Below are 25,888 nucleotides of genomic sequence, written 5' to 3' on the forward strand. Positions count from 1 at the left end.
GCCCGGGAGGGGATGAATGGAGCTGGGGCCGGCCGCGAGCAGCCGCTAGAGCGCGGGACGCAGCGCGACGGTCGGGTGTCGGGAAGGTGAGTGCTCGGCGGGGGGGGGGGGGGGGGGGCGGGCGCGGAGTTCGGGGCGCCATCGTGGGGCGCCGCCCGAGCGCGCGGGCCCCGGACTGCTGACGTCAGGAGCGCGGCAGGTGCCCAAGGACGCCGGGCTGGGGCCGGCGGGCTCCGGGTGGCGCCGGCAGGGCCGGACGCCGGGCACGGGCGGTGCGCCCCACGGCCCGGCTGCCTCTGGGAAATCCGAGGCAGACGCGCCCGTCGCTGCCAGCTGCCCAGGAGGAGGCGGGCGACCGGGAGGGAGGGCAGGGACGGAGCGGCGGGGCTGGTGTCCAGGGCAGGTGGCTAGGCGCGCACGCAGGCGCAGGCCCCGCTGGTCAGGGCAGGGACAGACGCGCCTCCCCGGGGTGCCCAGTGGCGGCCGGCCCTCCACCTGTGGCGGATCCGGCTGCGGCGGAGGCCAGGAGGAAATAGTCAAGCACAGAAGTTTCTCGCGGGCAGCCGGGCTTTGTTCACGCCCCTGTGCTTCGGACACCTGGGGGCAGGGTCGCGGGCGGAGACTTCCCCGCTCGCGGGGCTTTGGGGCGGGCGCGTGGGGCTGGTCCCCAGCCGGACCCACGCCGGCTGGCCCCTCTCCCAGCGCCACCGCAGGCAGCCGGTGCGGAGCGGGACTGGGGGACCCCAGCGCCCCGGTGAGGGCAGAGGGCCGGGGAGGATGGAAACGAGGATGCGGACCCGCTTTCAGCGCCCGATGGGCACGCTTGGCCGCAGACCCGGACACCGGAGGCAGACGCTGGGCTTCCACCTTTGACACGGGAGCCGGCAGCGCGACCGGAGTGGAGAGAGGCCCGCTGGGGCCCTGCGGGGGTCAGCGCCACGAGGGCAGAGACAGGCAGAGCGCACGCGCTCCCTCGTGCGCAGGGGGACTTGGTGGCGGGGCCTGTTCCTCTCCGGAGGCGGAGGCGCGGGGGAGCCTCAGTAGTTTTCCACCTGAAGGAACCAGCTTCCCAGTCGCTGTGTCTCCCTGTGATATTTGGGGCCTGGGTTCCCTCTGCCTAATCAGAAACTGGCCCTACTCAGTGAACCCAGAACAGGTCCTGCTGTGACATTTCTTTCAGTGCAGAGTGGGGCCTCACGGGGTTCAGAGGAGAGGAAGCCTCTGGTGTTAGCGGGCCAGTGTGGGACCCCGAGGGTACCAATAGTAGGAGCAGAGGAGGACCTGCTCACGGAGCAGGTAGAACGCCCCGGCCCCAAGCTAAGTGCTTTGAGCATTATCTCAGGCAAGCCTGGCAACAACGTGTGAGGTCGCTGCTGTGTCTCCCAAGTTATAGGGGAGTAAACCAAGGCACTAGGCGGTTCGGTGACTTGCCTGTGGGCACACAGCTAGTATGTGGTGGAGCTTTGGGTGACTGCAGACATTTTGCAGCTCTGTTCCTGGTAGGGAGAAGACAACCCAGGTGAGCCAGGCCTGACACAGAGCAGTGTCGCAACAGATGGGCCGACGGCTAAGGGGACTGGGGCAGTTGGCGGGGGGAGCCAATGCCCACGGGATGCGGGGAGGGGGCCTCTCACAGAGCGAGCCCGCTTTCCCAGGTTGCGCAGGGAGAGCACAGAAGGTCCTCTGGGTCAGACCCCCATGGCTGCCCCGCCTCAGTCCTGCTTCCTGCTGGGCAGGGCTGGTGGACACTACCTGGACATTTTTTATGGGGCTGCTTCCCTCCTGGGTGGCCATGGCCTAGTCTGCCCTGGGTGTGGCCCCTCAAGCCAGTCTCTGAGCAGGTCCCAACCAAGTCCCTCCCACCTCCGTGGTGAGGGAGCTGGGAGCCTGGGGGTTGGGCTTGATGATGGCCCAGTGAATGGAGGTCTTGGGGCTGATGTTCTGTCCTTGTCAGAGCACCCAATTCTGAGTAACTCCACTCAGAGTCTGGCTCTCCCTGGTCTCCAATGGACCCTTGCCTTGACAAGCCGCCTCTGCAGCCTGACCTCCGGGTCTCGGTCTGGCTTCCAAACAATCTAGAAGTCTCCGAGAGTGTTAATACAGTTCCCAGGTCAGCACTGCTGAACAAGTATCAATTCATAGCTTTGTGCACTCACGCTGACTGTGGCAGTTTTGGTCCCCAAGGCCTCCCCGTGGGTCATGGGCAGGTAGTGGAACCCGGCCTGGTGCTCATGGTCAGAAGGGAGTGGGGCAGCTAGCCCAGCAGGTACCCAGAGGGCTCGCCCGGCCATACTTCTGCTTTCTCCGTTGTGGACAGAGACCACAGAAATATTCCCTCCTGAGCCACGTGGCCTCCTGTTTTCAGGCGTGGCAAAGAGCCCATTGTCTGCTTTTGGAAGGGGATATACAATAATCCTCAGAACCTCCCAGCTGCTTTTGTTCTGGGACATTGAGCTGCTTGTCTGGCTTCAGCATGAGGGTGGCATGTGGGAGCCCACTTTAGGGCAGGACCCAGTCTCCACCATGGCAGGTAATCAACAGGCCCATCAGGACCCCACCCCTGTAAGCGGGAAGGAGGCACCAGCTCCGTCTCTGGTGACCAGGGCTCTTGTGTTGTGGGTGGACCCTGGGTCCTGTTAGCAGGGGAAAAAACTGGCCTGCTGGGCCCTGGGTCACCTCCCCTCCTTGGCTGGTCATGGGGACTCTTCCTGCTGCAGCCCTTAGCCTGCTGTCCTCAGACACCCCTCATTTCCCCTTGGTGGCCATGATGCAGCCCCCTCCCACCAGGATGACACAGAATTAGCCTCTCGAACCACATTTCTGGGGGCGGGTGGACACTTTTCACAAACCACGTGCCTTTTGCAAAAGCTGCTCACAGCGCAACCAGGCGAGGCCCACTGAGGACCAAGCACAGGGTCCGGAGAATCACAGGCTCCTGGGCCGGGGAACATCTCACACGTCCTCTCCACCAAGGGGGCCACCTTTTTCTCCAGGAAGCCTTGGGGGTACCCAAGGTGTTGCTCCTTGGCCCAATGCCTTTTAGGGCTTGGGATCAGCTGGGCTGAGTGGCACCCCATTCCCACCCCAAGCTTATGTGCGGTCCGTGCATTTCGTCATGGTGGTCTGCCTCTCAGCAGATGCCCTGGGGCTGGTGCTTGGACCCACGGGCCTACGAGGCCACCTGGACCTGGCTGACCCCGCCTGTGCCCAGACAGGCCCATTATGGGACAGAGCCAATGCCCCAGCACCTCCAAACCCTGTGAGGGCCCTGCTGCAGGTCTTCATTTTTCATGAACCCACTAGGAGGAGAGGGGCTCACTCTCTCCTCCCCATGATGGCACACTTTTGTTGGAGGGGAGAAATGCAGAGAGGCCCACCACCTGCCCGAGGTGGGAACAGCGCCTGGCTGCAAGAGCCTCTCTCTGTCCCCTCCATGGATCAAATGTTACGGGTTGGGAAGACAAGTAAACTTGTACTCGCCTCTCTGTGTCCATCCTGCCCTCCCCACACGTCTGCCTGCTGGTGGAGCCGGGTGGGGAGCAGAGAGTCCCAGCAGAGTACCCCCCAAGGGACGGGTCCTCTGGCTCTCTATCAGACAGTCCATTGTTGGCTTCCATGCAAAGTGGCCAGCTTCCTGCCCACTCACTTGTGCATGGTCACCAGGTATGCAAATTCGGTGGGGGAGCAGGCACTGCTGCAGCCACCCCAGATCCTGCCACCCGGTGTCTGCTCTATAAATAGCTTTGAGCCCCATCTTCAACAAGTGAAAGCTCCCTCCACTCCCTCAGTCAGAGGAAGAGACACCACCATGGACCTAGGAGGCAAGAGAAGAGGGCTGTCTGAAAGACCTCCATGGGTCACGGAGGGAAGGACCCAGGGTCACGGGGCAGGGGAGGACCCAGGGTCACGGGGGGCAAGGACCCAGGGTCACGGGGCGGGAGGAGGACCCGGGGTCACGGGGAGGGGTTGGGGAAGGACCCAGGGTCACAGGCGGGGTAGAGGAAGCATCCAGGGTGTGAGGGGGCAAGGGCGAGAGAAGGGCAGAGGACAGGGTGGGGACCCATGGAGCGGGAGCTCAGGCAGGGCTGCCATGCGGTGTGTGGCACATCATGGTGACATGGGCTTGGCTGTCAACCTCAGAGCAACCAGGTGCAGGAAGAGGGGGACCTACTGGCTGGAGCATAGAGAGGAAGCAGAAACGAAACCTGTATGTGCCCCCAGCTGCCACATCCCCAGCGAGCGGGGCTCAGGATGGAGCCTGGGAGCACCCCGGCCCTAACGTGGAAGGGCACTAGTCACCCTCGGGCCCCCCTGGGGGCGTTTGCTGGGCCAGAGCCAGAGTGTCCCGGGAGCCAGGCAGAGGAGGACCAGACGTCGTGGTGCTGGGTGACCCTGTGCCCCTCCCCCCGCTAGGTCTGCAGACAGCCCTGCGCGAGCATCTAAGGGGTACAGAGGTGGGCAGCCCTGGACTGAGACTAGGGCCCAGCTCTCGGGGACGGGGCTATGGCGAGCCACCCACGGGGGCCACTGGCTTCTCATGCCGCAGCTGTTGGGGGCCTCTGGTGGGGTGGGGGAGGAGGAAGTGGGCCCTGGATTTCTTGCAGCCTAGGGGCTCAGACTCCGAGAAGTGCGGCTGACGGCCAGGCCAATAGACCTGTGGTCTCCTCCTGAGTGAGCACGCACGTGCACACACACACACACACACACACACCACACACACGTGCACACGCACGCCCTTGCCCCTCCCACCACAGCCCCAGGTGCAGAGCATCTGGCTGGAGACTCCAGGGTACATATTAACCTCCCCGCTAATCCTGAAGGGCTCCTCTCCCTGCGGGAACAGACGGAGGACTCCTGGCCATGGGGGGGAGACTCCCAAGGACCGGGGACAGGCCTGGAGGGTGGGATAAGGTCCCCGCAACAGCGGGCTCCCTGGGCAGGAGGATGCGCGGTCTGCGTCTTTCGGGCCTGGGAAGCCATCCAGGGCCTCCGCAGAGGAGCTCACAGCCTCATTGTTTCCCCACGAGGGCAAAGGCCACAAAGCAGCAGGGAGGGGCTGCCCAGTGTGTGAGCGGGCACCCCAGACAGAGCCCCCAATCCACTCTAATCACAGGGGAGGGGGCTCGTTCCTGCTGCTGGCACTCCCGCACCCCTGGCTCCGTGGTGGGAGGCCCCGGCCCCTGACACGTGTGCATGGCTGAGGGCTCAGCCACGACCAGGCCCACAGAATGCTTACGAACGGTGATGGTGGCAGGCGCCCTGCCAGGTGCCCTGGCCCCGAAGCCCTCCTGGGGCCCCTGCAGGCCAGCTCCAAGCTGCACGCCTCTCACCTCTGCAGTTCTCATTTGGAGCTGGGGCCATTTGCAGCTGATGCTAACGTGACCTCCCCAGGCATAGGGGGCTTGGTGCTCCTCCCGGATAGGACCGTGTCCTGGAGGTCCCCAAACCCCAGTGCCCAGTCACGGGCCTTGCAGACAGCAGGTGTTGTGTGGAATTACCTGCTGCATGACTCAGGGTTCTCCAGAGAAACAGTCAAGAGGAAATATATATATTAATAGCTTTATACATATTTTATATCTTTACGTGTATCTTTATATATATTACTTATATGTTATATATAAATATGCATATTTATATATTATATATTATATATAAGATAAAGATTTATTATTAGGAACTCAGCCCATGCAATTATGGAGCTTGGCAAGTTCCCAAGTCTGCAGTCGTCGAGCTGGAAACCTGGGAGAGGAGAGGTAAGGGTGTGGTTCCACTGGCAGGGTGGGGCTCAAGAACTGGGAAGAATGACGTCCTAGTTCAAAGGTAGCCAGGCAGAGAAATTCAGCGAAGGGTTAGCCCTTTTGCTCTATTCAGGCATTCAACTGTTCGGATGAGGCCCACCTGCATTGAGTCCATGAATCCAAATACTAATCTTCTCTAGAAACACCCTTGCAGACACACATGGAATGCTTGGCCGATGGGGCACCTCCTGGCCCACCAGACTGACAGGGGGAGTCCGCCATCATGCTGCATCAGACCGTAGCTCTGGGTGGAGGAGGGGGAGGGGCTGCCAGGAGTGAGAGGCCCTGGGGGTCTCTTGGGTGAGGATACCTGTGGATGGCACCTGGAGCCCCCAAGGGGTGGGGGCGGCCTCTCGGCCTGTCCCTCCTGCCAAGCGCTCTCTCTGCTCCTCGGGTCCCCATTGGCCCGCCTCCCGCCTCCCAGGAGCTCCTGTCCTCTGCTGTCCGGCTGTGTTGCCGGCCCCCCTGCTCCAGTACCGCTCAGCACCTCAGCATCAGCTGAACGGGATGTCGGCCCCCACGGAAAGTGCCCGTGCCTCCGCTCTGCAGTCTGGCCTCCTCAGCAGGTAGAAAGCAGACACATTTTGTTCAGACCAGTTCCTGGTGGACATGCTCACAGGGCTCCAGGAGGAAGGACCATGGTGCCCGGTCCTCCTCGGGGGGGCTAGTTCCCCTCCATGTGGTGCGCCACTGGGTCCTCCAGCCCCTGCCACCTTCTCCCCGGCTTGCCCGCGGGGGCCTAAGATACAAACTAAAGGCAGTGGCCACAGAGCCGGTGGCCTGGCCTTAATGTGGGTCAGCCGATGCTGCCTGGGCGGCCGGCAGGAAGGGCAGCCGGGAAGTCACCTCCTCCCAGCTGACCACACTGACCACACTGGGTGTCAGCTCTGCCCATCTTGGGAGCAGATCCTGGAAAGAAACTGTCCGTCAGCGACCTGGGTCACACCCCCATATCCCAGCAGGGATCCCTTGCCCACAAGGGAGCTGATGAGCAGGAGACTGAGACAGGGCAGCTCTGTGCCCATCCAACCTGCTCTCTGGGCTCGGCCAGGCCGGCCACGATGCTCCCCTGCATTGTTGCTGGTTCCCCCGCAGGCGGGTCCCACCGCAGGCCTCTATGGTGAGGTGGCGATCCTCGGGCACACACAGCGTCCTTTCACTTCAGACCCAGCTCGGCACAACCATCTGCTCATCCACGTCCAGAGCCGTCTCTGGCGCTCCACGCACATACTGGTGCCCAGATCTGCCCAGATCCTGGTGCAAACTCGGAAATGTCCTCTGGAAGTCCCACGATACTCAGGACCATCCTGGTGGCTGGGAGACTCCAGGTGTCACAGGTCCCTAGACTCACTCAGGCCCCAGCCGCCGGCCTGCGGACGGAGGGGACGATTCCAGGCACAGCACCCTGCTTCCCTACAGGGTAGCCCCGGGAGGGCCAGCCTCCCCATGTCTGATCAAGAGCCTTGGTGAGGGTGAGAGCCTTCCAGACAGTGCAGGAAAACTGGGGCAGAACTCCAGGCGTAAGAAAAGTTTGCAGAGGCTCTGTCAGAGCGAGCTGACCTGCCTGGGGGCGGGAGCAGTCAGGCTCCTGACGGGAGCCGCTGGAGGAGGCCTCCCTGGAGGAGGCTCGTGGCCCCACGGCTCTGAGTGCTGCCGTTCGATTCTTATGTGCAGGCAGCGGCCACCAGTGGGTCATCTGGCTAATAATACCCCAGATTGGATTTTCAATTTGCTAATTTAAATAATGTGATGCGTATGACTTGGCTTGAGCTTTATATATTCATGTCCAAGATCCATAGCTGTCGGTTCTGGGAAAACTTCGCCACTGACCTGGAGCTGCACGTTGGTGTTTTCCTGTGGCTTTCGGTTTCAAAAGGGAGAGCTCTTCCCTCGTGGCCGTCCCTAATCACAAATGCTAGCTATCCGGCCACCTCCCGAGCCCTGCCGTGGGCCCCACCCTCCGTCACCTGCCCCTGCATCTCTCCTGCAGAGGTGGGGCCAAGGGTCACAGCCCAGCATGCGAGGCAAGCCCAGAGCGGAGGGAGCAGGTGTCTGATGGCGGCTGGTGTCGAGATCACTTACGGGGGATACTGACCCATGAAGCATTCCCGAGGACTTACGGGGGATACTGACCCAGGAAGCATTCCCAAGGGCCCGGTACTGACCTTTCATGCCCCGCAGGCTGCTGGGGGCCTTCCTGAGCTCCCCGTGGCCCCCGTGACCCCTGTGGCCCCTGGCCCGGTTGAGGTTCCTGTGCTTTAGGGCCTGTCCCAGCCAATGGTCCTGCATCGTGTGTGTGGTTTATGTGTGAGCAGGTGTTTATGTGTGCAAAGACGCAGATAGCTATGTGTGCGCATGTTGATCTGCACGCACACGTGTGTGTACATGTGTGCACGCGTCTAGAGGAAAACACACCGTGACGCCAGTCAGCACAGGGTAGCCTCTGGACCTTGGAATTTGGGGTAATGTCGAGGCTTTGTGGTGTTTCTCGGTGTGCTGTTTCGGCAGCCCGTCTGAGCTGTGGGGCTGGGAGGTGCCAGGGCTCGCGCTGGTGGCTGTGTTCTGCGAGGCTCTGCCGGGCGCGGGCGTCGGCGTGTGCGGGAGGCGGCCTCCGTGACTGCCGGTTCCAGCGCTGGGCCACGTGCGTGAGGAGCTGCCTGTCCACTAGGGCTTCTTGCAGGAGCTGGCCCTCCCAGCTCTGCTCGTATGCGAGCCGGGCCTTGCGGCCACATGGGGCTGACTGCCGTGGAATTTTGCCAGACATGCACAGCCTTGGCGCTCGGCTGCAGAGAGCCTGGGGGCACCCGTGCCCACGGTGAGCAGCCAGCTCCGGACGCGAATGCCACGTGACCAGTCACAGTTCTTTCACTACGGTGTTGGTGAGGACAGCCGTGACGCACACGCGGGCTCCGAGGTGTCTATTAAGCTCGGTGGCCACCTCCCCTCAGGCCTGTGGCCCCCTGAAAACCAGGCCACACGTGACAGCTCTTGGCATCCCCAGGGGCTGGTGACTTTCCCACGGCTACCTTAACAAAGCTCCGTAAACCGGGGGCTTAAAGCCACAGAACTTTATTCTCTCCCAGCTCTGCAGGCCAGAGTCTGAAATCAGGTGTCCGCGGGGCTGTGCTCCCTCTGGAGGCTCCAGTGAGGGCCCTTCCCGCCTCTTCCAGCTCCTTGCCGCCCAACCCCCGCGCTTCCTTGTGGCTTCACGTACCTTCCCTGTGTCTTGTCTTCTACGGACACTTGTCGCTGGATTAGGACCCACCTCAACAGATGACCTCATCTCAAACCATTAATCACATCGGCAAAGACACTTCTTCCGAATACGGTCACACTCAGTGTCTGGGTGTACCCGTCTTTTTGGGGAGACTCCCATTCAACCCCCTCCAGGCCCCCCGTGCCGGGCCCAACAAAGCCGTACTCCATACTCGGCGGCTGCCGACAGAATCGGATGGCAGGAGCCTCTCCCAGCGTCCACCCGACACCATGGGCTCTGTGCATGGTGGGGGGCAGGGAGTCCCCGTGGCCTGGTGAACCTGGATCTGAGGACACTTCGGGGTCCCGAGTCACCACTAACGGGGCCCCAGCCCTGGGCGAGGCCAGCAGGCAGCTCCCCAAGCCTCAGAGCACGAGCCGGGGGTGTTTCTGTGCCCCCCACGGCCTGAGGCTCCCGGCTCCCGGAAACAGCCAGGCTTCAGACCCGCCGGGAACCTCTGAATATGAAGTGGCCCAACCCAAAGGGTGAAGGGTATATCAGTGTCCTGGGGCTGCCACACGAAGGACCACAGACCCACGGCTGAAACACCAGGCCTTGATTGTCTTAGTTCTGGGAGCGGTGCCTGAGAGGGAGGTGTGGCCACGACCTGCTCCAGGCCTCTTTCCTTGCAGGTGGACCGTGTTCTCATGTGCTGTCCACCCGTGTCCAGGTCTCCCCTTTCTCTACGACCCCAGTCACAGCCAACTGGGGCCCACGCTGACGATCTTAGTCACCTCTCTAAGGGCACCGTGTCCCAACACCCTCACAGCTGAGGTGGCTGGGGGTTGGGGGTGTGCAGGGGGCCCTGGGAGCCTCGGGAGGCAGGATTACCTGACCCCAGCCCAGTTCCTTTGGGTCGGGGGAAGCGAGGGCCCAGGTGGGGTTCCGGGCACAGGGCCGGGCTGGGAGCTGCAGACAGAGGGAGTGTTGGTGCCCTTTCTTCTTAACTTGTCCACGTGGCTGCACACGTGTCTTGTCGTGACGTCTTGAAAACCTGCCGTGGGCAGCGAGCCCAGTGACCCTCCTGCGGGGCGAGACCCTGCTTCTACCCCCTCCCTCGTTGCCCTCCAGACCCTGGACTAAAATGAATGCTGGAAGGGTGTGAGGCTGGACAGTGTGGGGACTGTGTCCACACGGGGCAGAGAGCATGGCTCACGCCGGCCGAGCAGAGGCCGCGGGGGGCAGGGTGGGTCAGGGTGGTCCAGGGGCCCACACAGGCATCGACTGTGGCCTTGTTCAGGTGTGTGGGTCCAGGAGGTGTGGCCCTGGATGCAGGAGGGGGCTGGTCGGGGAAGATCAGCGCCATCAGACTGGGGAGCAGGCAGCAGAGCCATCGGCGCCCAAGGGAGCGGGCCGGGGGGCGGGGGTGTTCCCGCCGAGATGTCCGTGTGTTCAAGGGTCTGTGTAAGCTTTGTAACCAGAAGCTCTTCTCACAGAACAAACCAAACACCGGAATACCGTTCGGCGGCTCCCACAGCTGCCCCCAGCACCCCCTGGACAGAGATGCCTCAGCACTCGACGGGGGACAAGCCCTTGGTCTCCGTGCCGCAGCTGGTCTTCCCAAGCCCACCCTCGGCCACGGACAGCGAGTGCGGCCACAGCCCCCCCAGCAGGCGGGTGTCCCTCGGCTCGCCCCCGGGCCACGGCACCCCCTGTCCCGCCGCGCACAGCCCCCCGGACTCCTGCAGCCAGCCGCTGTGCCCGCCGCTGGCTGAGAAGCACGGCTGCCGGGCGCCCCCCGAGATGCACTACGTGGCCGCCGGGCCACAGAGCGTGGCATGCGGCTGGTGGGCCTTCACGCCCAAGTGCCTGCAGGCCTTCAACACGCCCAGGGGCTTCCTGCTCTTCCTGTGTGTGGCGGCCTTCCTGCAGGGCATGACGGTGAACGGCCTCGTCAGCACGGTCATCACGTCCATCGAGCGCCGCTACGACCTGCCCAGCTACCAGAGCGGCCTCATCGCCAGCTCCTACGACGCGGCCGCCTGCCTGTGCCTCACCTTCGTCAGCTACTTCGGGGGCAACGGGCATAAGCCCCGCTGGCTGGGCTGGGGCGTGCTGGTCATGGGCGCTGGCTCGCTGCTGTTCGCACTGCCCCACTTCACCGCGGGCGCCTACGAGGCAGAGGCGGCCGAGGGCGTCGGGACGTGCCGGGCCAACCGCAGCGTGGCGTGCAGGGACAGCGCCTCGGGCCTGGCCGGCTACCGGCTGGTCTTCATGCTGAGCCAGTTCCTGCACGGCGTCGGCGCCACACCGCTCTACACGCTGGGCGTCACCTACCTGGACGAGAACGTCAAGTCCAGCTACTCTCCTGTCTACATCGGTGAGTGGGCTGCTGAGGCCGCGGGGCGGGCGCGTCCACGCCGCTGACCTGCCTTTCCTCGTTGGCCGCGCGGTGGTCCCGGGGGAGGTCGCGGGGGAGCACGGGCCTCCCTCGGGTGCTGGGGTCAGCCAGCCGCCCACGGCCCGCAGGGGCCGCGCTCGAGCCTCATGCTCCCGCGGAGATCCCCACGTTTCCTTAGAGTGAGATCCCTGGGTTTCAACCTCGGGCCGCCCACTTCCCCGAGTCCCTCCTGCCAGGCCAGGCGTCCCCGGGGCCTGGCCACACCCTGTCTGCTGACTCCGGCCTGCTCGTTTGCACCTTGGGCTCTGTCGCTCTGAGTCGCCGAGCGCTGCCGGCCCAGGGACGCTGGGGTCCCGTCACTCCGGTGAGGCGCTGGTGGGCCTGTGGTGCCGAGCGGAGGCACCCTCGTCCCGCAAAACGAGGCCCTCGGGATCTTTGCTCTCTCAAGGGAGAGGGAGTCCAGATGCCGCGTGCGTTTGGCTTTGACAGAAAAACTGTAGAAGCCCTTTTAAAAGTTCGCAGCAGGGGCGCCTGGGTGGCTCGGTGGTTGGGCGTCCGGCGCTTGATCTCGGCTCAGGTCTTGATCTCAGGTTGTGAGTTCAAGCCCTGCGTTGGGCTCCCCACTGGGGGTGGAGCCTGCTTAAAAAAACAAAATAAAATAAATAAGTAAAAATAAAAAGTGCAGCTAGATCTCGGACACAGTGGAGGCTGCACGGATGCAAACCCTGGTCTGAAGGGTCAGTGCCGTGGGGCAGAGGGCGCAGAGGTGCGGACTGGGGGGCTCCTGTCAGGTGGCCCCTCCACAGCTCTGCCTCTCTCCGCAGCGACCTTCTACACGGCAGCCATCCTCGGCCCCGCTGCTGGCTACCTGATTGGAGGCACCCTGCTGAACGTTTACACAGAAATCGGCCGCCGGTGAGTGCCCTGGGCTCCCCCTGCCCCTGGGGGACAGCACCCCACAGTGAGGCCGGGGGGGTCTCCCCGGCCTCAAGCGGGAGGAAGCCCGGGGCTGGGCCTGCTCTGGCGGGGCCCGGGGTCGGTGGGGGGGTGGTATCCCTGAGCGCAGGCCTGGGGGCGGGGACAGCCTGGCGGGTCGGCAGCTTCCCGGACCAGGCGGCAGCAGGTCACCGTTTCTCTGATGCCCTTTGCGGAACAGACAGCGGATTTTCATGCTGCCGTTGCGATTCATCTGTGTGGGGTTTTCCAGCCAGGTGTCCTTAATTCAACCCAGTTCTGACAGACTTCCCGGAGTCGGTGCAGACCCCGCAGGCTAAGGCTCAGCCCCAGGAGACCCGCCCCCCCGTGTCAGATGCCAGCCTCAGATGCTGGGTACCCCCAGCTTCCGTCCAGCCCGGCTACAAATCGGTGGTTCCGCGACCTCGTCCTTGGGCGTGATAAGCTGCTAGAACGGCTCACAGAACTCGGGAAGGCACCTCACTCACTAGATTACCAGTTTATTAAGCAGATTATGAGCCCGGAGCCACCAGCTGGAAGAGACGCGGAGGGCAGGTGTGGGAGGGAGTGCGGGCTTCCGTGCTGTGCAGCGAGTCACCCCCACCCCCGCCTGGAGGCTCTCCAAACCCCCGGCTAAGGTTTTCATGGACCAGCGTGCAGATGGATGCCCGGCGTAGGTGCCCTGAATGCACATGGACAGGACGCTGACCCCACACGCCTCTCCCCACAGGACGGAGCTGACCACCGAGAGCCCGCTATGGGTCGGCGCCTGGTGGGTGGGCTTCCTGGGCGCGGGGGCTGCCGCCTTCCTCATCGCCATCCCCATCCTCGGGTACCCCCGGCAGCTGCCAGGTGGGTGCGTCACTCTCTCCCCACTTGGGCTGGGCGGGGCCCCCGTCCTGCTGACCACGGGCACCGTCCACCCCTGTGGCTTCTCCCCGTCTGAGGCACGCAGGATGGGCTTGTGGCAGCCGGAGCACGTGCCCCTTCTGCCTCCTTCCGTTTCTCCTGGTCCCACGGTGTGTCCTGCCGCGGGCTCTCCACCCCCCTCCTCTCTGTCATCGGCCAGTGGTCACCATGCTGCAGCCCCATACCCCACCTGTCCCCGTGCCCTCCATCCAGGGCACCTCCCCAGACCTGGGAACAGGGAGGGGCCTCAGGCAGAGCCCTCGGTCCCTGGCTCCCGCTGACATCTGCGGCCTTCCAGGCTCCCAGCGCTACGTGGTCATGAGAGTGTCTGAAACACACCAGCTGAAGGACAGTGGTCACAAGGCGGCCAGCAACCCCGACTTCGGGAAAACCATCAGAGATCTGCCTCTGTAAGGACCTTATGGGGGGTGGTGTGCGCCTCTCGCCTGTGTCCCTGTGTCCTGAAGATCCTTGGGGGTCCCACGCATCCTGGATCTTGACCCCAGGCTAGGAGAGTCCATGTGACCCCTCCAGGGCCACGTGGCCAGCGCACAGCTCCTAAACCTCCCCCGTGGCCCAGTGCACGCCAGGTCTCGCCCCAAAACTGAGAGACTAAGGCGCGGTGGCTAGAGCCCTCTGGGGCTGGAGCTGCGGAGGGCTGGCCCCAGTGGGGGCCAGGGCTCCAGCTCCTCACTCTGCTGTGTCCTCTGACCATTCCACTAAGGTGACACTGGCATGGACTCTGGGCTCGAGCCCCCTCTGTGCCTCGAGGTGGCTGAGGACCCTGGGAGCAGGGACCCTGGGGGGAGCAGGACAGTCTCCGGCTCGCTGCCCTCACAGCCCTGCACCAGCCCCTCCTTCTGTGCTCCCCTCTTTCTCTTTGTGTGTGACCTGGCCTGGCTTTGTGGTCTTCACACACCATCGGGATGAAAAGATCCCTGGCCTGCTCTGGTCTCAGAGAAACGGGACCAGGGCGGCTCCTGGCTGCCCAGCACCCCTCTTCACAGGACCAGGCACTCCACAGGGGACCTCTCCCATGGAGGGTCACCAACCCGGCTCCTTGGCCTCACTGAGCACCCACCTGCCCCTCCGGGAGCCTGGGGCCTGAGCCCAGGAATGGCTGTGTTTCACGGGCCTCCTGGGGCCGGGGGCTGTTAGAGGTGGGAATGAGTCCCCGTTGTCTTTCTTCGCCATGGGGAGGTGAAGGGGGATCAGGGTCAAAGGTGGCCTCAAGGGAAGGCCCCATGCCGTCCACTGTCCGCTGCTTTGCTTCCCTCATGCAGAGGAAATGGCTGTCATGCTAAGGGTGGAGGGGTGGATGGCCCCGGACCCATTTAGGGCTTTGTTCTCCTGCTTCCCACTTCCTGTGATACCACCAAGAGCTGCCCGCTCTTGAGGGTGCCCCCAGAGCAGGCTGAGCTGGCCCAGGGCCGCGCTGGCCAGGGGTCCAGGAGCTTCTCCAGCACCCACGGTGGAGCTGCCCTGAGCTGGAGCAGAACCTCCATCCCCTGCACACAGCGCTAGGGCCCCAGCATGTCAGGGGACAGCGGCCGCGGGGAGGTTTGTGCCCAGGCTTAGTTCCCCAAATCAGTTGTTGGTAAGAAATCCTGGAGCGCATGACCTCGTTACCATCACAACTAGTTCTCTGAGCAAATTCAACACAAGGATCTTAGCAGAGCATCCTACAGTCTGGGATTAAGAAACACGGAAGTCTGCACGCCACAGGTGAGGGTGGCCCCCTCTCCGAGCCTAGCCGAGTGCCCCAAAGCCTGGGCGGGTCAGAGCAGGGCCCAGGGAGGCGACCAGCCAGGCCCAGGGCATCCCCACACCTGAGAGCCCGACAGAGGAGGTCCGGGGGAGGGGCAGGTGCAGAGCGCAGCCGAGCCTCTGCCCGCCGGCGCCCACGCTGGGGGCGGCTCCTTCACTTCCTGGACGTGGGACTCAAGTACCGAACCAAAGAGAATTGTTTTCAGTCTTCAAGCCTGAAAGTCAATTTTGCTGAGAACCAGGGTGGGGAATGGCACCTGCAGTGAGTCTGAGCGCCCCCCGGCTGAGACGCCCGAGCCGAGGGGAGGGTCTGTCCGTAGCTCCCTCCCGGCTGCCAGCTCGAGGTCCCGGTGCAGAGGCTAATTATGGCTGCATTGCACGTTCCGACGTTTCAAAATCCAGTTTGTTGCCGGCCGGTGACCTGAGAAGGAAGAGCATTTGAGTGTGAAGGTGTTTGCAGTTGCGATCCGCCAGCTGGCGTGGGGATGACCAGCGGCGCCCGTGGAAGCATGGTGCGGGGCTCCCGAGGACGGCAGGGGCACCTGTTCAGTTATAGAACAGCTCTGAGCTGCAGACCCGAGAATTTCAGTCCAGGAGGGCTACTCCGAGCCGCCCCCAGCGGCCGGCGGACGGTGGTCCTTTATGGCCGGGATCTGCTTTTTCGTAGTGCAGGAGAGGGAGGGTCCGTCCTGCCAGGACCTGGGGCTCCAGGGAAAACTCTGCCCCCCGCCCACCTCACTCACCAGCCCCAGGGCCGGGGACAAGCTAGTCCAGGCACCTGCTGCCCGCGGCGGGACGGCTGGGGACGGCGCAGGGAATCGGGATGTGCAGGCGGCCAGAGCCTCGCGTGTGGGGCAACGGGCTGCCCCACGAAGGCTGAGCGTCTTTACTGCCAGACCCCCCGTGGCTGCGATTTTTGTATGTTTTCCACTCAGCTCTGCTCGCTCCCTTCAGCACCCTGTAAGGACAGTTTGTTCTGTGCCCCTCATGACGTTTAACGGCCAGGTAGAGTCACGTGTGTAACCAGCACTCAGGCGCTAGCCCTGCTCGGCCCGACCCCCTAACAAGATGCAGAACCCCAGTTCAGCCAGAGCGAGTGGCCCTCAAAGAAACTGCGCTCATCCCGAGGGCAGGCGTTGTGGGGCAGGGTCGGTGCCCAGCCGCTCCCTCGGGGACGCGGAGGAACAGCCGCCAGAGCCCACGCCCAACACTCACAGGGTTGGCTGCAGCGAGGTCGGAGGCCAAGTGTCCCCAGGGCCATGAAGGGGTCCCACTCCCAGTCCTCAGAGGGGAAGCAAGGCCAGTTTCACTGGGGAATCAGCAGGCCAGGTGCAGGTGGCCAAAGTCAAGATCCTTCCTTAGGACCCGGCAACACCACTCCCAGCAAGTACGCACCAAGAGAAACTGGGGGGCCAGCCACCCCCAGCCTGAGCCTCCTTGGAGGGGATCCTCTGTCCCCCCTTCTCCAGGGCTGGTGGTTGAGAAGGGACCGCACCCCCTGGTGCCCATTCCCCTTCCACGGGGGCCTGGCCAGTCCTGGACTTGGGGACGGCACCTCCCCCAGCCCCCGGCTCCTGGTTCAGGCCATCTGCCGGTCACCACAGCTGCCCCCCAGGTGACTGAACGGTGCCGTAGGGTCTCCCCGCGCTGGAGAGGGGGAAGGCTCTTCCCTGGTTTACCAGCTGTCTTTCCTGGGGCCCATTCTCCACCAGCTGAAGCCCAGCCTCACACCTTCTCTTGATTTCTCTGGGACGGATATGGAGCGACGACAGCTTACCAGCCCACTCCACTCCCCTCCTGGACCTGGGGCTCTTTGTACTCAGGCGGGAGGGACCATGGCCCTGGGAACAGCACTTCTGCACACTCTGCTCTGGTCCACTCTGACCCTCTGTCTCTTCTCTCTTCCCCATCCAGCTCCATCTGGCTCCTCCTAAAAAACCCCACATTCATCCTGCTCTGTCTGGCTGGGGCCACCGAGGCCACGCTCATTGCCGGCATGTCCACCTTTGGCCCCAAGTTCCTGGAGTCCCAGTTCAGCCTGAGCGCCTCAGAAGCCGCCACCTTGTTTGGTGAGAAAACTCGCGGAATCTTGGGGGTCCTCTGACTTTTCGTGAGTTCTCAGATGAGGGAAGGGTGTTTGGAGTATCTTTTAGAAGTCCAGCTGTACACGGGAGGGCTCGCTGGGCGTGTGGTCCTGCAGGGAAGGCCCCGGGAGCAGGTGTGGGGCTGTTTGTCAATGTCACCATGTGGATCCGATGGTCCTCCCCGAGAGGTGGGGAGCGCTGACCACAGCGTGCTGGCCAGTTCTCGGTGGACCCGTCCTGGTGGGGATCCGCTCTAGCTGGGAGGGTCAGGGGTGGGCCCAGCTCATCTGTGCTGCTCCCCACCCAGGGCCTGGGCCTTCGTCGTCCCTGGCTTGCTGCAGAAAAGGTTTGGGTGGCAGCACCGCCCTGAGCACCTGGATGATCGGGCTTAGCCATGCCCATGAGCCAGGTGGCTGGTGTCCCAGGATTTCCTGGGACCATGAGGTTGGAGTCCCTGGGCCTGCCTGACCGGAGCCATTCTGTGGCCAGAGGCAGCTCGGACTCCTGAGGAGAATCAGGGGGCCCTCCTTAGACCCTCCTGCCGCTGTCCCACCAGGCAGGAGGGGTGTGGGAGTGGTCACCAGACATGGGGTCAATGCCAGGCACAGGGTCCATGCCAGACGTGGGGCAGATCCTGGCCAGAGGGGTCAATGCCATGTGTGAAGGTGGGGTGCATGTGGGTAGCACGTGGGCCAGCACAGGCTGTGCCCCAGCCCTCGCGGTTCTGTTCCTGGCACGGGGCGTGGGGGTTCGATTAGGGACCCCATCCCCCCTTATCTAATGCCCCCAGACACCCCTCCTTGCCTGGCCTCTCTGCTGACCTCACATGCCCAGACCTCTATCCACAACTGCCTCCCCTTCCCCAAAGCGGCCACACAAAACATCCTCCAGGGCCCCCATGCTTCACCCCGGAGGTGTAAGGGGCCCATGCCAGAGCTGGCCTTGGTCATTGCTGGAGAGACAGGCCCACCGATCCCTCACCCCTGTCTGCACTTTGTCCTGGGACAGCCTGGGAGCCATTCATCCCACCTGGCCACGGTGTCTCCAAATGTGGCTCGCGGCTGGACGCAGCAGGAGCTGTGGTGGGCAGGGGACACGTTGTCCTGGGGGCCTCCCCATCAGGCGGGCAGGGGCCATTGGGCTCTCCTCCTCCCAGGCCCGCCCCTGCGTCCTTCCGCCTCTGGGCAGCCAGGTGTCCTTCCTGAAGGCCCCTGGACCAATGCTCCCCCAGCGGCCCCCCGTCCAGCGGCTGAGCACTCAGGTCAGAGCCAAGTGCTGCCACATGGACAGACGGATGGCTCTGGGCCTCAGTCTCCCCACCTGTAGCGTGGAGATGAGAAGACCCCGTGGGTTGCGGGCCCCACCCCTGCGGCCCTGAGGACCGCGCTGAGCCCCTCCCTCTCCTGCAGGGTACCTGGTGGTGCCAGCCGGTGGCGGCGGAACATTTCTGGGTGGCTTCCTTGTGAACAAGTTCAAGCTCCGCGGCGCAGGCATCATCAAGCTGTGTCTGCTCTGCACCCTGACCAGCCTGCTGGCTGTCTTTGTGTTCTTCATCCACTGCCCCAACGTGCCCATGGCCGGTGTGACGGCCAGCTACAGCGGCAGGTAAGGGCCGGGCAGCGCCTGGGCAAAGCGGGGCCCCCAGCCCACCTGTCGGGAGCACCAGTGGCCCCAGGGGCTGGGGGAGGTGGGGTTGGCCCTCGGGCACTCTTTGGAGAGGCCCATAGCAGCAAGACTCACTCACGGTTTGGAGAGGCCCATAGCAGCAAGACTCAGGCTCACGGTTGCTCAGAGACAGCCCAGCGTCGGCCCTTGGGAAGCCCTGGGCTCTGTTTCAGCCCTGAGCCCAGGGTTCTTGTCTGAAAACGAGACCATGATCACCCAGCTCCTCTCCACGTGTGCACATGGAAAGAGGCCCAGGGTCGGCTCTCACGTGTCACCGCGTCATGGGGACGTGAGAACAGCAGCCCCCCGATGGCAAGAGGGGAATATGTCAAGCAGGCGCCGGCCACCTGCCCGTGGGCCGGGCGGGCCCCTCCCGGGATTCCCTGCGGAACTGACCGGCCACACAGGGCGCAGTGATGCCGTGGGGTGCAGTCCTCTGACGGGGTTGGTGGGGAGGCGACAGGCTACACGGCCCACGAGGGCCCTGCCACCACGGGAGGGGGGCGGCAGCTGGCCCTGGGGCCGGCCGCAGGTTACAGTGCTGAGGGCAAGCTGGAGGGGCCGGATGGTGGTTTAGTGTTTCCCATTTGAGTGGAAAAGAGAAGAAAGCGTGTGTGTCCGTGACCACCGCTGTGTGCGTGCACACACGATCCGTGCAAATGTGTAGCCGCGGCCCGAGGGGCTGGCGCCGTGGCGGAGGGCTTTGGCCTGCCCTCTCGCCATCTTTGGGTTCTGAGCCCTGCGCACACATTGCCTCTCCCGTAACCGCGTCGGGCAGGGAGCAGAACGGGGCGTGGTGTGGGTGGCGTGAGAGTTGCCAACGGCCCCGCGCGCGGGGGGCACCTGCCTCGGGTGGAGCCCATGTGGCCGCGGGGGCCGGGTCCTGAGGCCGGGCGCTGCCCCCGTCCCCTGGCGCTGGGCCCGGGCCCACAGCCGCCTGTCTCCCGCCCACAGCGTCCTTCCAGAAGGCCACCTGGAGCTGACGGCTGCCTGCAACGCCCCATGCGCCTGCCGGCCCGAGCGCTACAGCCCCGTGTGCGGTTCCGACAGCCTCACGTACTACTCCCCCTGCCACGCGGGGTGCGGCGGGGAAGCTGCGCCCGGCGCGGGCGGCCACAAGGTGGGTGCGGCAGGTGCCCGCGTGCCGTCCGCGCCCCGCCCCGGGAGGGCTCCCATCCCTCCCTCCTGTAACCAGCGGTGTTGTTGCGCCCCTCAGGTGTACCGAGACTGTAGCTGTATCCCTCAGAATTTTTCCTCTGGTTTTGGCCATGCTACTGCAGGGAAATGCACTTCAAGTTGTCAAAGAAAGCCCCTCCTTCTGGTTTTCATATTCGTTGTAATTACCTTTACATTCCTCAGCAGCATTCCTGCGCTGACGGCAACGTTACGGTAAGCCCGGGCCTGGGTCTCGCTCTGGTGCAGAGCCTTCCCTTGCAGCACGCTGCGGTGGAGCCCTGCAGATCCTGCAGGGTACGTGCTGGGCCCCCTGGAGCCCTGTGGCCTCACGGCGCTAACTGCCTTGGCGAGGTGCTGGTCACCCGGGGAGGCGGTGACGCAGCCGGGGGCTTGGCCAGGACCTGGCTGCTGGTGTGGGGGTGTGACTTGGCGGACGGCCGCGCTCCCCTGGACGCTGACGCTGCCGTCTTCCATTTCAGGTGTGTCTGTGACCGGCAGAGATCCTTTGCACTGGGAATCCAGTGGATTGTGGTTAGAACTCTAGGTACTGTGCACTGGGTAGCGCTGTGGAGTGGTACAGTTGCGTAGTTCATTCACTGCACAAGGGCACCCAGCCGGTGTCTCCTCAGTGTGTGCCCACGTTGGCGAACGGCACCATTCCCTAATAGTCCACTAGAGGGACCCATGGTCATTGATTTGCCCAGAGGGTGGCTTTTCCTCCTTAGCGCGAAGGGCGTCAGAAGTCACGGGGAATCCCCCAGCCTGACGCCAGGCGCCCCCCAGAAAGGAACACTGACGTCCACTTTGCACCCCCTGAGATCACCGAAGACCGATGCCACCTTTCTGAGAACCTGCGCGGTCTGGGTCTCGGCGCTGCCCGCCCACCCCGCCTGCCCCGTGCTTGGGGGCTACTGACTGAGCCTCTCTCTGCAGGGGCCATCCCGGGGCCCATCGCCTTCGGCTGGGTGATTGACAAGGCGTGCCTGCTCTGGCAGGACCAGTGTGGCCAGCGGGGCTCCTGCTTCGTGTACCAGAACTCGGCCATGAGCCGCTACATGCTCATCACTGGGCTGGTGTACAAGGTGAGTGCGTGGGACCAAGGGAGCCCCAGAGGCCACTCCAAAGAGCTGAGCATCTTCTCCAGCTAGCTCAGGTCCCGGGTGCCCCACAGAGGCCTTCCCGCAGCTCAGACCCCCCGCTGGACCCTGGTGGCCTGGCATCCAGGAGCAGCATCCTTTCCAAGTTAGAGCCGTCGGGGCCGGGCCCGTGATGCTGCGATGCGGGCGCTCCCGGGCCCCCCACCGGCTGGGGCCCTCACCCTGCAGCTTGGCGGTTGGCCCTGGGGCTCGCATCAGCTGAGGCTTTGCAGAAGTGAAAACCAGCTCCTTTCTGTGAGCTCGGGTTCCGACGGGCCTGTTCCCGTCTGGGCCGGGTCAGCCTGATGGATCCATGCATGAGCAACACCCGCTTCTTCCAGCTTTCCCTTGCCCTGGGCACTGACCCCTTCCTTAGCCTGACCCCGTTAGGAGAAACCTCCTGCTGGAACACTTGGCTCACGTTGTGTGGGGAGAAGCGCAGTATTTATATATTGAATTTTGCCTGATTGGAGGAAAGGGCACAAAACCTTCAAAATAGCATGAAATTCTAGGGCCAGTCTGTAAGGGTGTTTTGATTTCCTTCTCCGGGTGGAGGGGGTGCTCAGGGGTTCCACCTCTTGCCTCAAGCTTTTCTCGAAGGGCCTCAAGAATGGAGGACCGTCGGCCCCCTGGGTTTGTCTCTGCACGGCTTAGCATAGAGATAGCCGGGTGCGAGCAGGGATTTCTGTGGCTCTGGAGGTCAGCGCTGGGTCAGCTGTAAAGACGTGCCCTTGCGTGCCCAGAGTCCTCCGAGGCCGCGTGGGAGCCCGGCGGGGCCGTGAGGTCTGTGCGGCTGGTTGCGGGTGAGGTGGCCTCCGCAGCGCTGAGTGCTGACCGCAAACCCAGGGGCTTACACTACAGATATTTATTCTTTCCTCAGCTCTAGAGGCCAGAGGTCCCAAACCCACATGTGGCAGGGTCGGTTCCCTCTGGGGGCCCTGCCGGAGGGCCTGGGCCTGCATCTCCATCTCTGTCCCCCGGGTCACGTGGCCTTCTCCCTGTGGGTCTCCTTGCTCCTGTAAGGACACCCGGCATGGCAGGTGGGCCCACCCGAAATCCAGGATGATTTCATCTCAAGCTCCTGAACTGAATGACATCTGCAAAGACCTATTTCCAACTGCAGGTTCTGGGCATCAGGGTTGGGGCATCTCTTCTGGGGGGATGCTCTTCAGCCCATGAAGCCCTCCACCTCCCTCACGAACAGTACTCGTATCCACACTAGGGTTCTGCAGGAAAGAAGGTCTTCTCGCCAGAGCAGGGGTCCTCGGGGACCAGGGCTGGGTGGGCGGCTCTGGGTGCGTCCAGCGAGCTCCTCCTTCCCCCCACCCCAGGTGCTGGGTTTCCTATTCTTTGCCACCGCCTGCATGCTGTACAAGCCCCCCTCGGAGTCTCCCAACAGCCTGGCAGCCTCTCTGCCCAGCCAGTCCTCGGCCTCCGACAACCCCATGGACCTCCGGGATACTCCCTCGGCCCTCCAGCTCCGGAGTGATGTCTGACGGCCCACCCGTCTGCCCAGGGGCACTTCGTGAGGACTCTGTCGGATTTCTCCCCAGAAGGGCTAACCCCTCACCCGTTGTGATACCCCTGTGCTGAGGACCCTCCAGAAATCTCCCACTGGATTCCGAGGGTTCCTGAGCTGGTGGAGGACCCATGTGACTCTCAGACACCAGGGAGAGTGGAAGCAAGGCACGTGGAGAATGGGCACACCTCCCTCCTGGTGGCCTGGGGACCAGGGTGATGGTGTCTCCGGCTCAGGAAGAACGAGACCCAGCAGCCGTTCCCTTCCTGCTTCCTGCTCCATGAACGGACACAGCCACGTAGCACTGAATTTTCCTCGGGGGCCCCCAGAGCCCCTGGACACGTTAACAGCCGTGCTTTTAAAAAGGTCTATGCAATCTTAACTGTGCTGTTAGTTCTAGAAAGCGCAAAGCCGCCTGCGGGCCTGGTGTGGATCCTGTGGCTCCCGGAGGTTTGTCGGTTGCCGTCCCGTCCGGGAGCCTGGGGGGGGCCCGCCACCGCCCTCCGTGCGCACACACCGCCTTGCGTGTGGCACCGTTGAAACCACTGGATTAAAGTAGAAGGCACTGGCCCCCGCCACGGGGTGTCTGCCGGCCATGCTTCCGAACGGGTTCCGCTCCCCGGGTCCTGTGGACCAGCCTGGCCTAACTTCCGGTGTTTCTCCGGAGGTCGGGGAGGGGGTGTGAGGCCGTGCCCAGGGGCGCCATCCCGGGGGGCCGCCCTCTCGGTGTTTTCTAACCTGCTCCCCCTCCCGTCCTCAGATCTGCAGCAGGACGGGAGCACCGCACATAAACAGATATTTATGGACCAATATTTTACATGAACTTATTTATAGGGTTGTTTTTTACCTGGTAGGGTGGTGTGCGCAGGGATGCACTCAGTAGGCACGTGTGAATTCTACCGCGAGGATGGCAGCACTTCCGTGGAATGTCTGTTGGCGGGTGTCCTCACTTAAAATGATGTGCATATAAATATATTTTAATATTTAAAAACCTATCTCTCTGTCCAATGTGTTTGTTTCTGTGAATTTGCAGAGCTCAGTGGTTTTGTACATCCTTCCTGTGGGTTTCTGTGAGTTTGTGTCTCAGAGTCTGTGGCAGGCTGGCCCCGGATGAGCGCTTTCTTGGCCCTGAACCCGCCTGGGTGGGCCTGTCCCCTCCCCCACTGTGACCCCAGAGTCCCCTCCCTCCAGAGACCAGCCCCTGGGGGGGTTGGGGGGCCTGGGTCCTCAACTCAGGGGCCCACTCCCTGCCGCATTCCTGAATGACCCGGAGCGTCGGGACTCAGACCAGGATGGCTGGACACAGCGGTTGGTGCAGAAGAGTGTGCATGTGTGAGAGGTGGGCGGACCCTGCGCTCCCTGGGCATCCGAGTCTGAGGGAGCAGCGACCACACGGGGTGATGGCCAGTTTGCGTCGCCTCCTAGAGGGCCAGAACGTGGCCTCCATAGTGCTCAGCAGATGCGATGGTGGAAGCAGGCGAATGATCTGGTCCCTGGCGCTCCTGGCAGCAGGTTCTGAGCAGCACCTGGCCCCGAGTCCCCGCGATGCCCAGGGCAGGAGCCCCGTCACCCTGAGCCTTTAGGATGCCCAGGGCAGGCGCCCCTCGAATCTCATCCAACAGGCACGTCAGGGCACCTCCACCCCCTTGTCCTCTGGGGATGGTCTGTGACGGCCAGAGGGCCGAGGCCACGGGGGTCCCAGGGCGTGCCCTGCCTGCCCCTGGTTGAATTCAGGCCCCCCAGTCACCAGCTCTGGCTGTGACTTCTGACCCCGACTGCAGCCCCTCCCAGGTGGGTGCCAGGGAGCCCAGAGAGTGCACAACTATGGCCGGTGGGCACCAGGAGGCAGCTCAGAGGTGCCCTGGGGTCCAAGGCCCCAGACGGGGCTCTCTTCCTTCCACTCCCCACATTTCTGTGAATGTGAGCTGGATGCCAGTCCTCCCTCGGGTCCCGACCGGGCCACTCTCATTTGCCAGGAGCCAGGGGGCCCGGGTTTAAGTGGGGAGCAGGGGCCAAACAGGCTCCCCGAGAGTTGAGCACCTGCTACAGGCCAGGCCCTGTGCTGAGCGGCAGGGAACAGGGGAGGCACTGACCGCAGAGCTCCCGGCAGCAAACCCAGACCGGGCAGGAGGGCAGCAGGGGCCTGGGACGGACAGCGCAGCCAGGGTGCTGGGAGTCAGCCCGGGGCGGTGCCCCCGATGCCCTCTCCCGGCAGGGGAGGCCCTCAGACCCCCTTCGCGGGGAAGGGACCCCGGGCACCTGGCAGAAACTGGTGCTTCTGGACTCCTTCCATCCTGTCTCTGCCCTTGGAAAGGGTCCTAGCGGGGGTGGGTACTTCTTTCAGCCCATATATTTTTTTAAACAGCTTTATTGAAATACAAATCACACCCCATGTAACTCACCCATTTAAAGCGCAACAGTGGGTTCTCGTCTATTCAGAGTCCTAGGACCATCACCGCGGGCAGCTAGAATGCTTTCGTTACAGGAACAAGAACCCCCCTCAGCCGCCACCCCCAGCTCCCCTCCCCGCCCCCAGCAACCACGAATCCACGTTCCTCTCCAGCTGTCCGTTCAGGCCATTTGCTATCGGGGCGACCACACGTGACGTGGTCCTTCCGTGTCGGCCGCGACCACAGGGCACCTCCATGAGGGAACCTGTGTCCTGGCTAAGGTGGAAGGTAGTCCGCTGCATGGATGGACCCCGTGTGTCAGTCATACTTAAAGAAGAAACAAGGTCCCTGGCCCCTCCCAGCCATTCCCAGGCTGAAAAACAAAATTGTGATCACTTCGGTGTTGGAATTAGGATGATGTCCTCTAGAGGACTCTGACCATGAGCTACACAGCGTTCTGAGGGGACACAGGCATCCTCCGCACACACACGCCCCCTCACTGGGACGGGCCCGACCGCTGCATCCACGCCGGTCCACGTCTGCTGCCCCCGAGACCATGAAGTCCCCAGGATGGGGTCTGCCAAACTCACCTATGTGACCACTGGGCCAGGCCAGCCAGGGGAGGGCATCCGGGGGCACAGACTGTCGAGGAGTCAAATTGCATGGGCAGGTTTGGGGGACGGGCAGCAGCTTCCTGCGGAGGCGATGTCATACCCATCTCACAGGGAAAGGAGGGAGCAGGGTGCCCGGGAGGTGGACAGTCACCTGGGACCAAACAGGAGACAGGGCTGGAGGTGCGGCTGGCCACATGGTGCTGGAGACCTGGCGTTGTCCGGGCAGCAGGCTAGATGGTGAGGAAAAGCTGCAGGGGCAGGTGTCCGGGTCAGCACCAG

The 25,888-nt window shown here is 63.4% G+C and overlaps 1 protein-coding gene across 1 annotated transcript; it reads left to right on the forward strand.

Moving 5' to 3' along the window:
* On the forward strand, positions 1–23,594 carry SLCO4A1 (solute carrier organic anion transporter family member 4A1). The gene is made up of 12 exons (XM_021677785.1): positions 1–86; positions 10,491–11,374; positions 12,220–12,310; positions 13,080–13,201; positions 13,557–13,668; positions 16,940–17,094; positions 18,519–18,714; positions 19,729–19,894; positions 19,991–20,163; positions 20,430–20,494; positions 20,884–21,032; positions 22,418–23,594. Exons 1-12 carry the CDS (start codon positions 13–15, stop codon positions 22,580–22,582), a joined length of 2,352 nt encoding a protein of 783 aa, XP_021533460.1. The 5' UTR covers positions 1–12; the 3' UTR covers positions 22,583–23,594.
* Positions 23,595–25,888: the final 2,294 nt, after the last annotated feature.

The sequence above is a fragment of the Neomonachus schauinslandi genome, chromosome 10 (genome assembly GCF_002201575.2).
Source record: "Neomonachus schauinslandi chromosome 10, ASM220157v2, whole genome shotgun sequence".
Lineage (NCBI taxonomy): Eukaryota > Metazoa > Chordata > Mammalia > Carnivora > Phocidae > Neomonachus > Neomonachus schauinslandi.

Coding starts and splice junctions, on each gene's coding strand:
- SLCO4A1 (XM_021677785.1), top strand. CDS start 13: ATGAATGGAGCTGGGGCCGGCCGCGAGCAGCCGCTAGAGCGCGGGACG. Junction 12,311..13,079: donor TACACAGAAATCGGCCGCCG/GTGAGTGCCCTG, acceptor CTCTCCCCACAG/GACGGAGCTGACCACCGAGA. Junction 18,715..19,728: donor ACGGCCAGCTACAGCGGCAG/GTAAGGGCCGGG, acceptor TCCCGCCCACAG/CGTCCTTCCAGAAGGCCACC.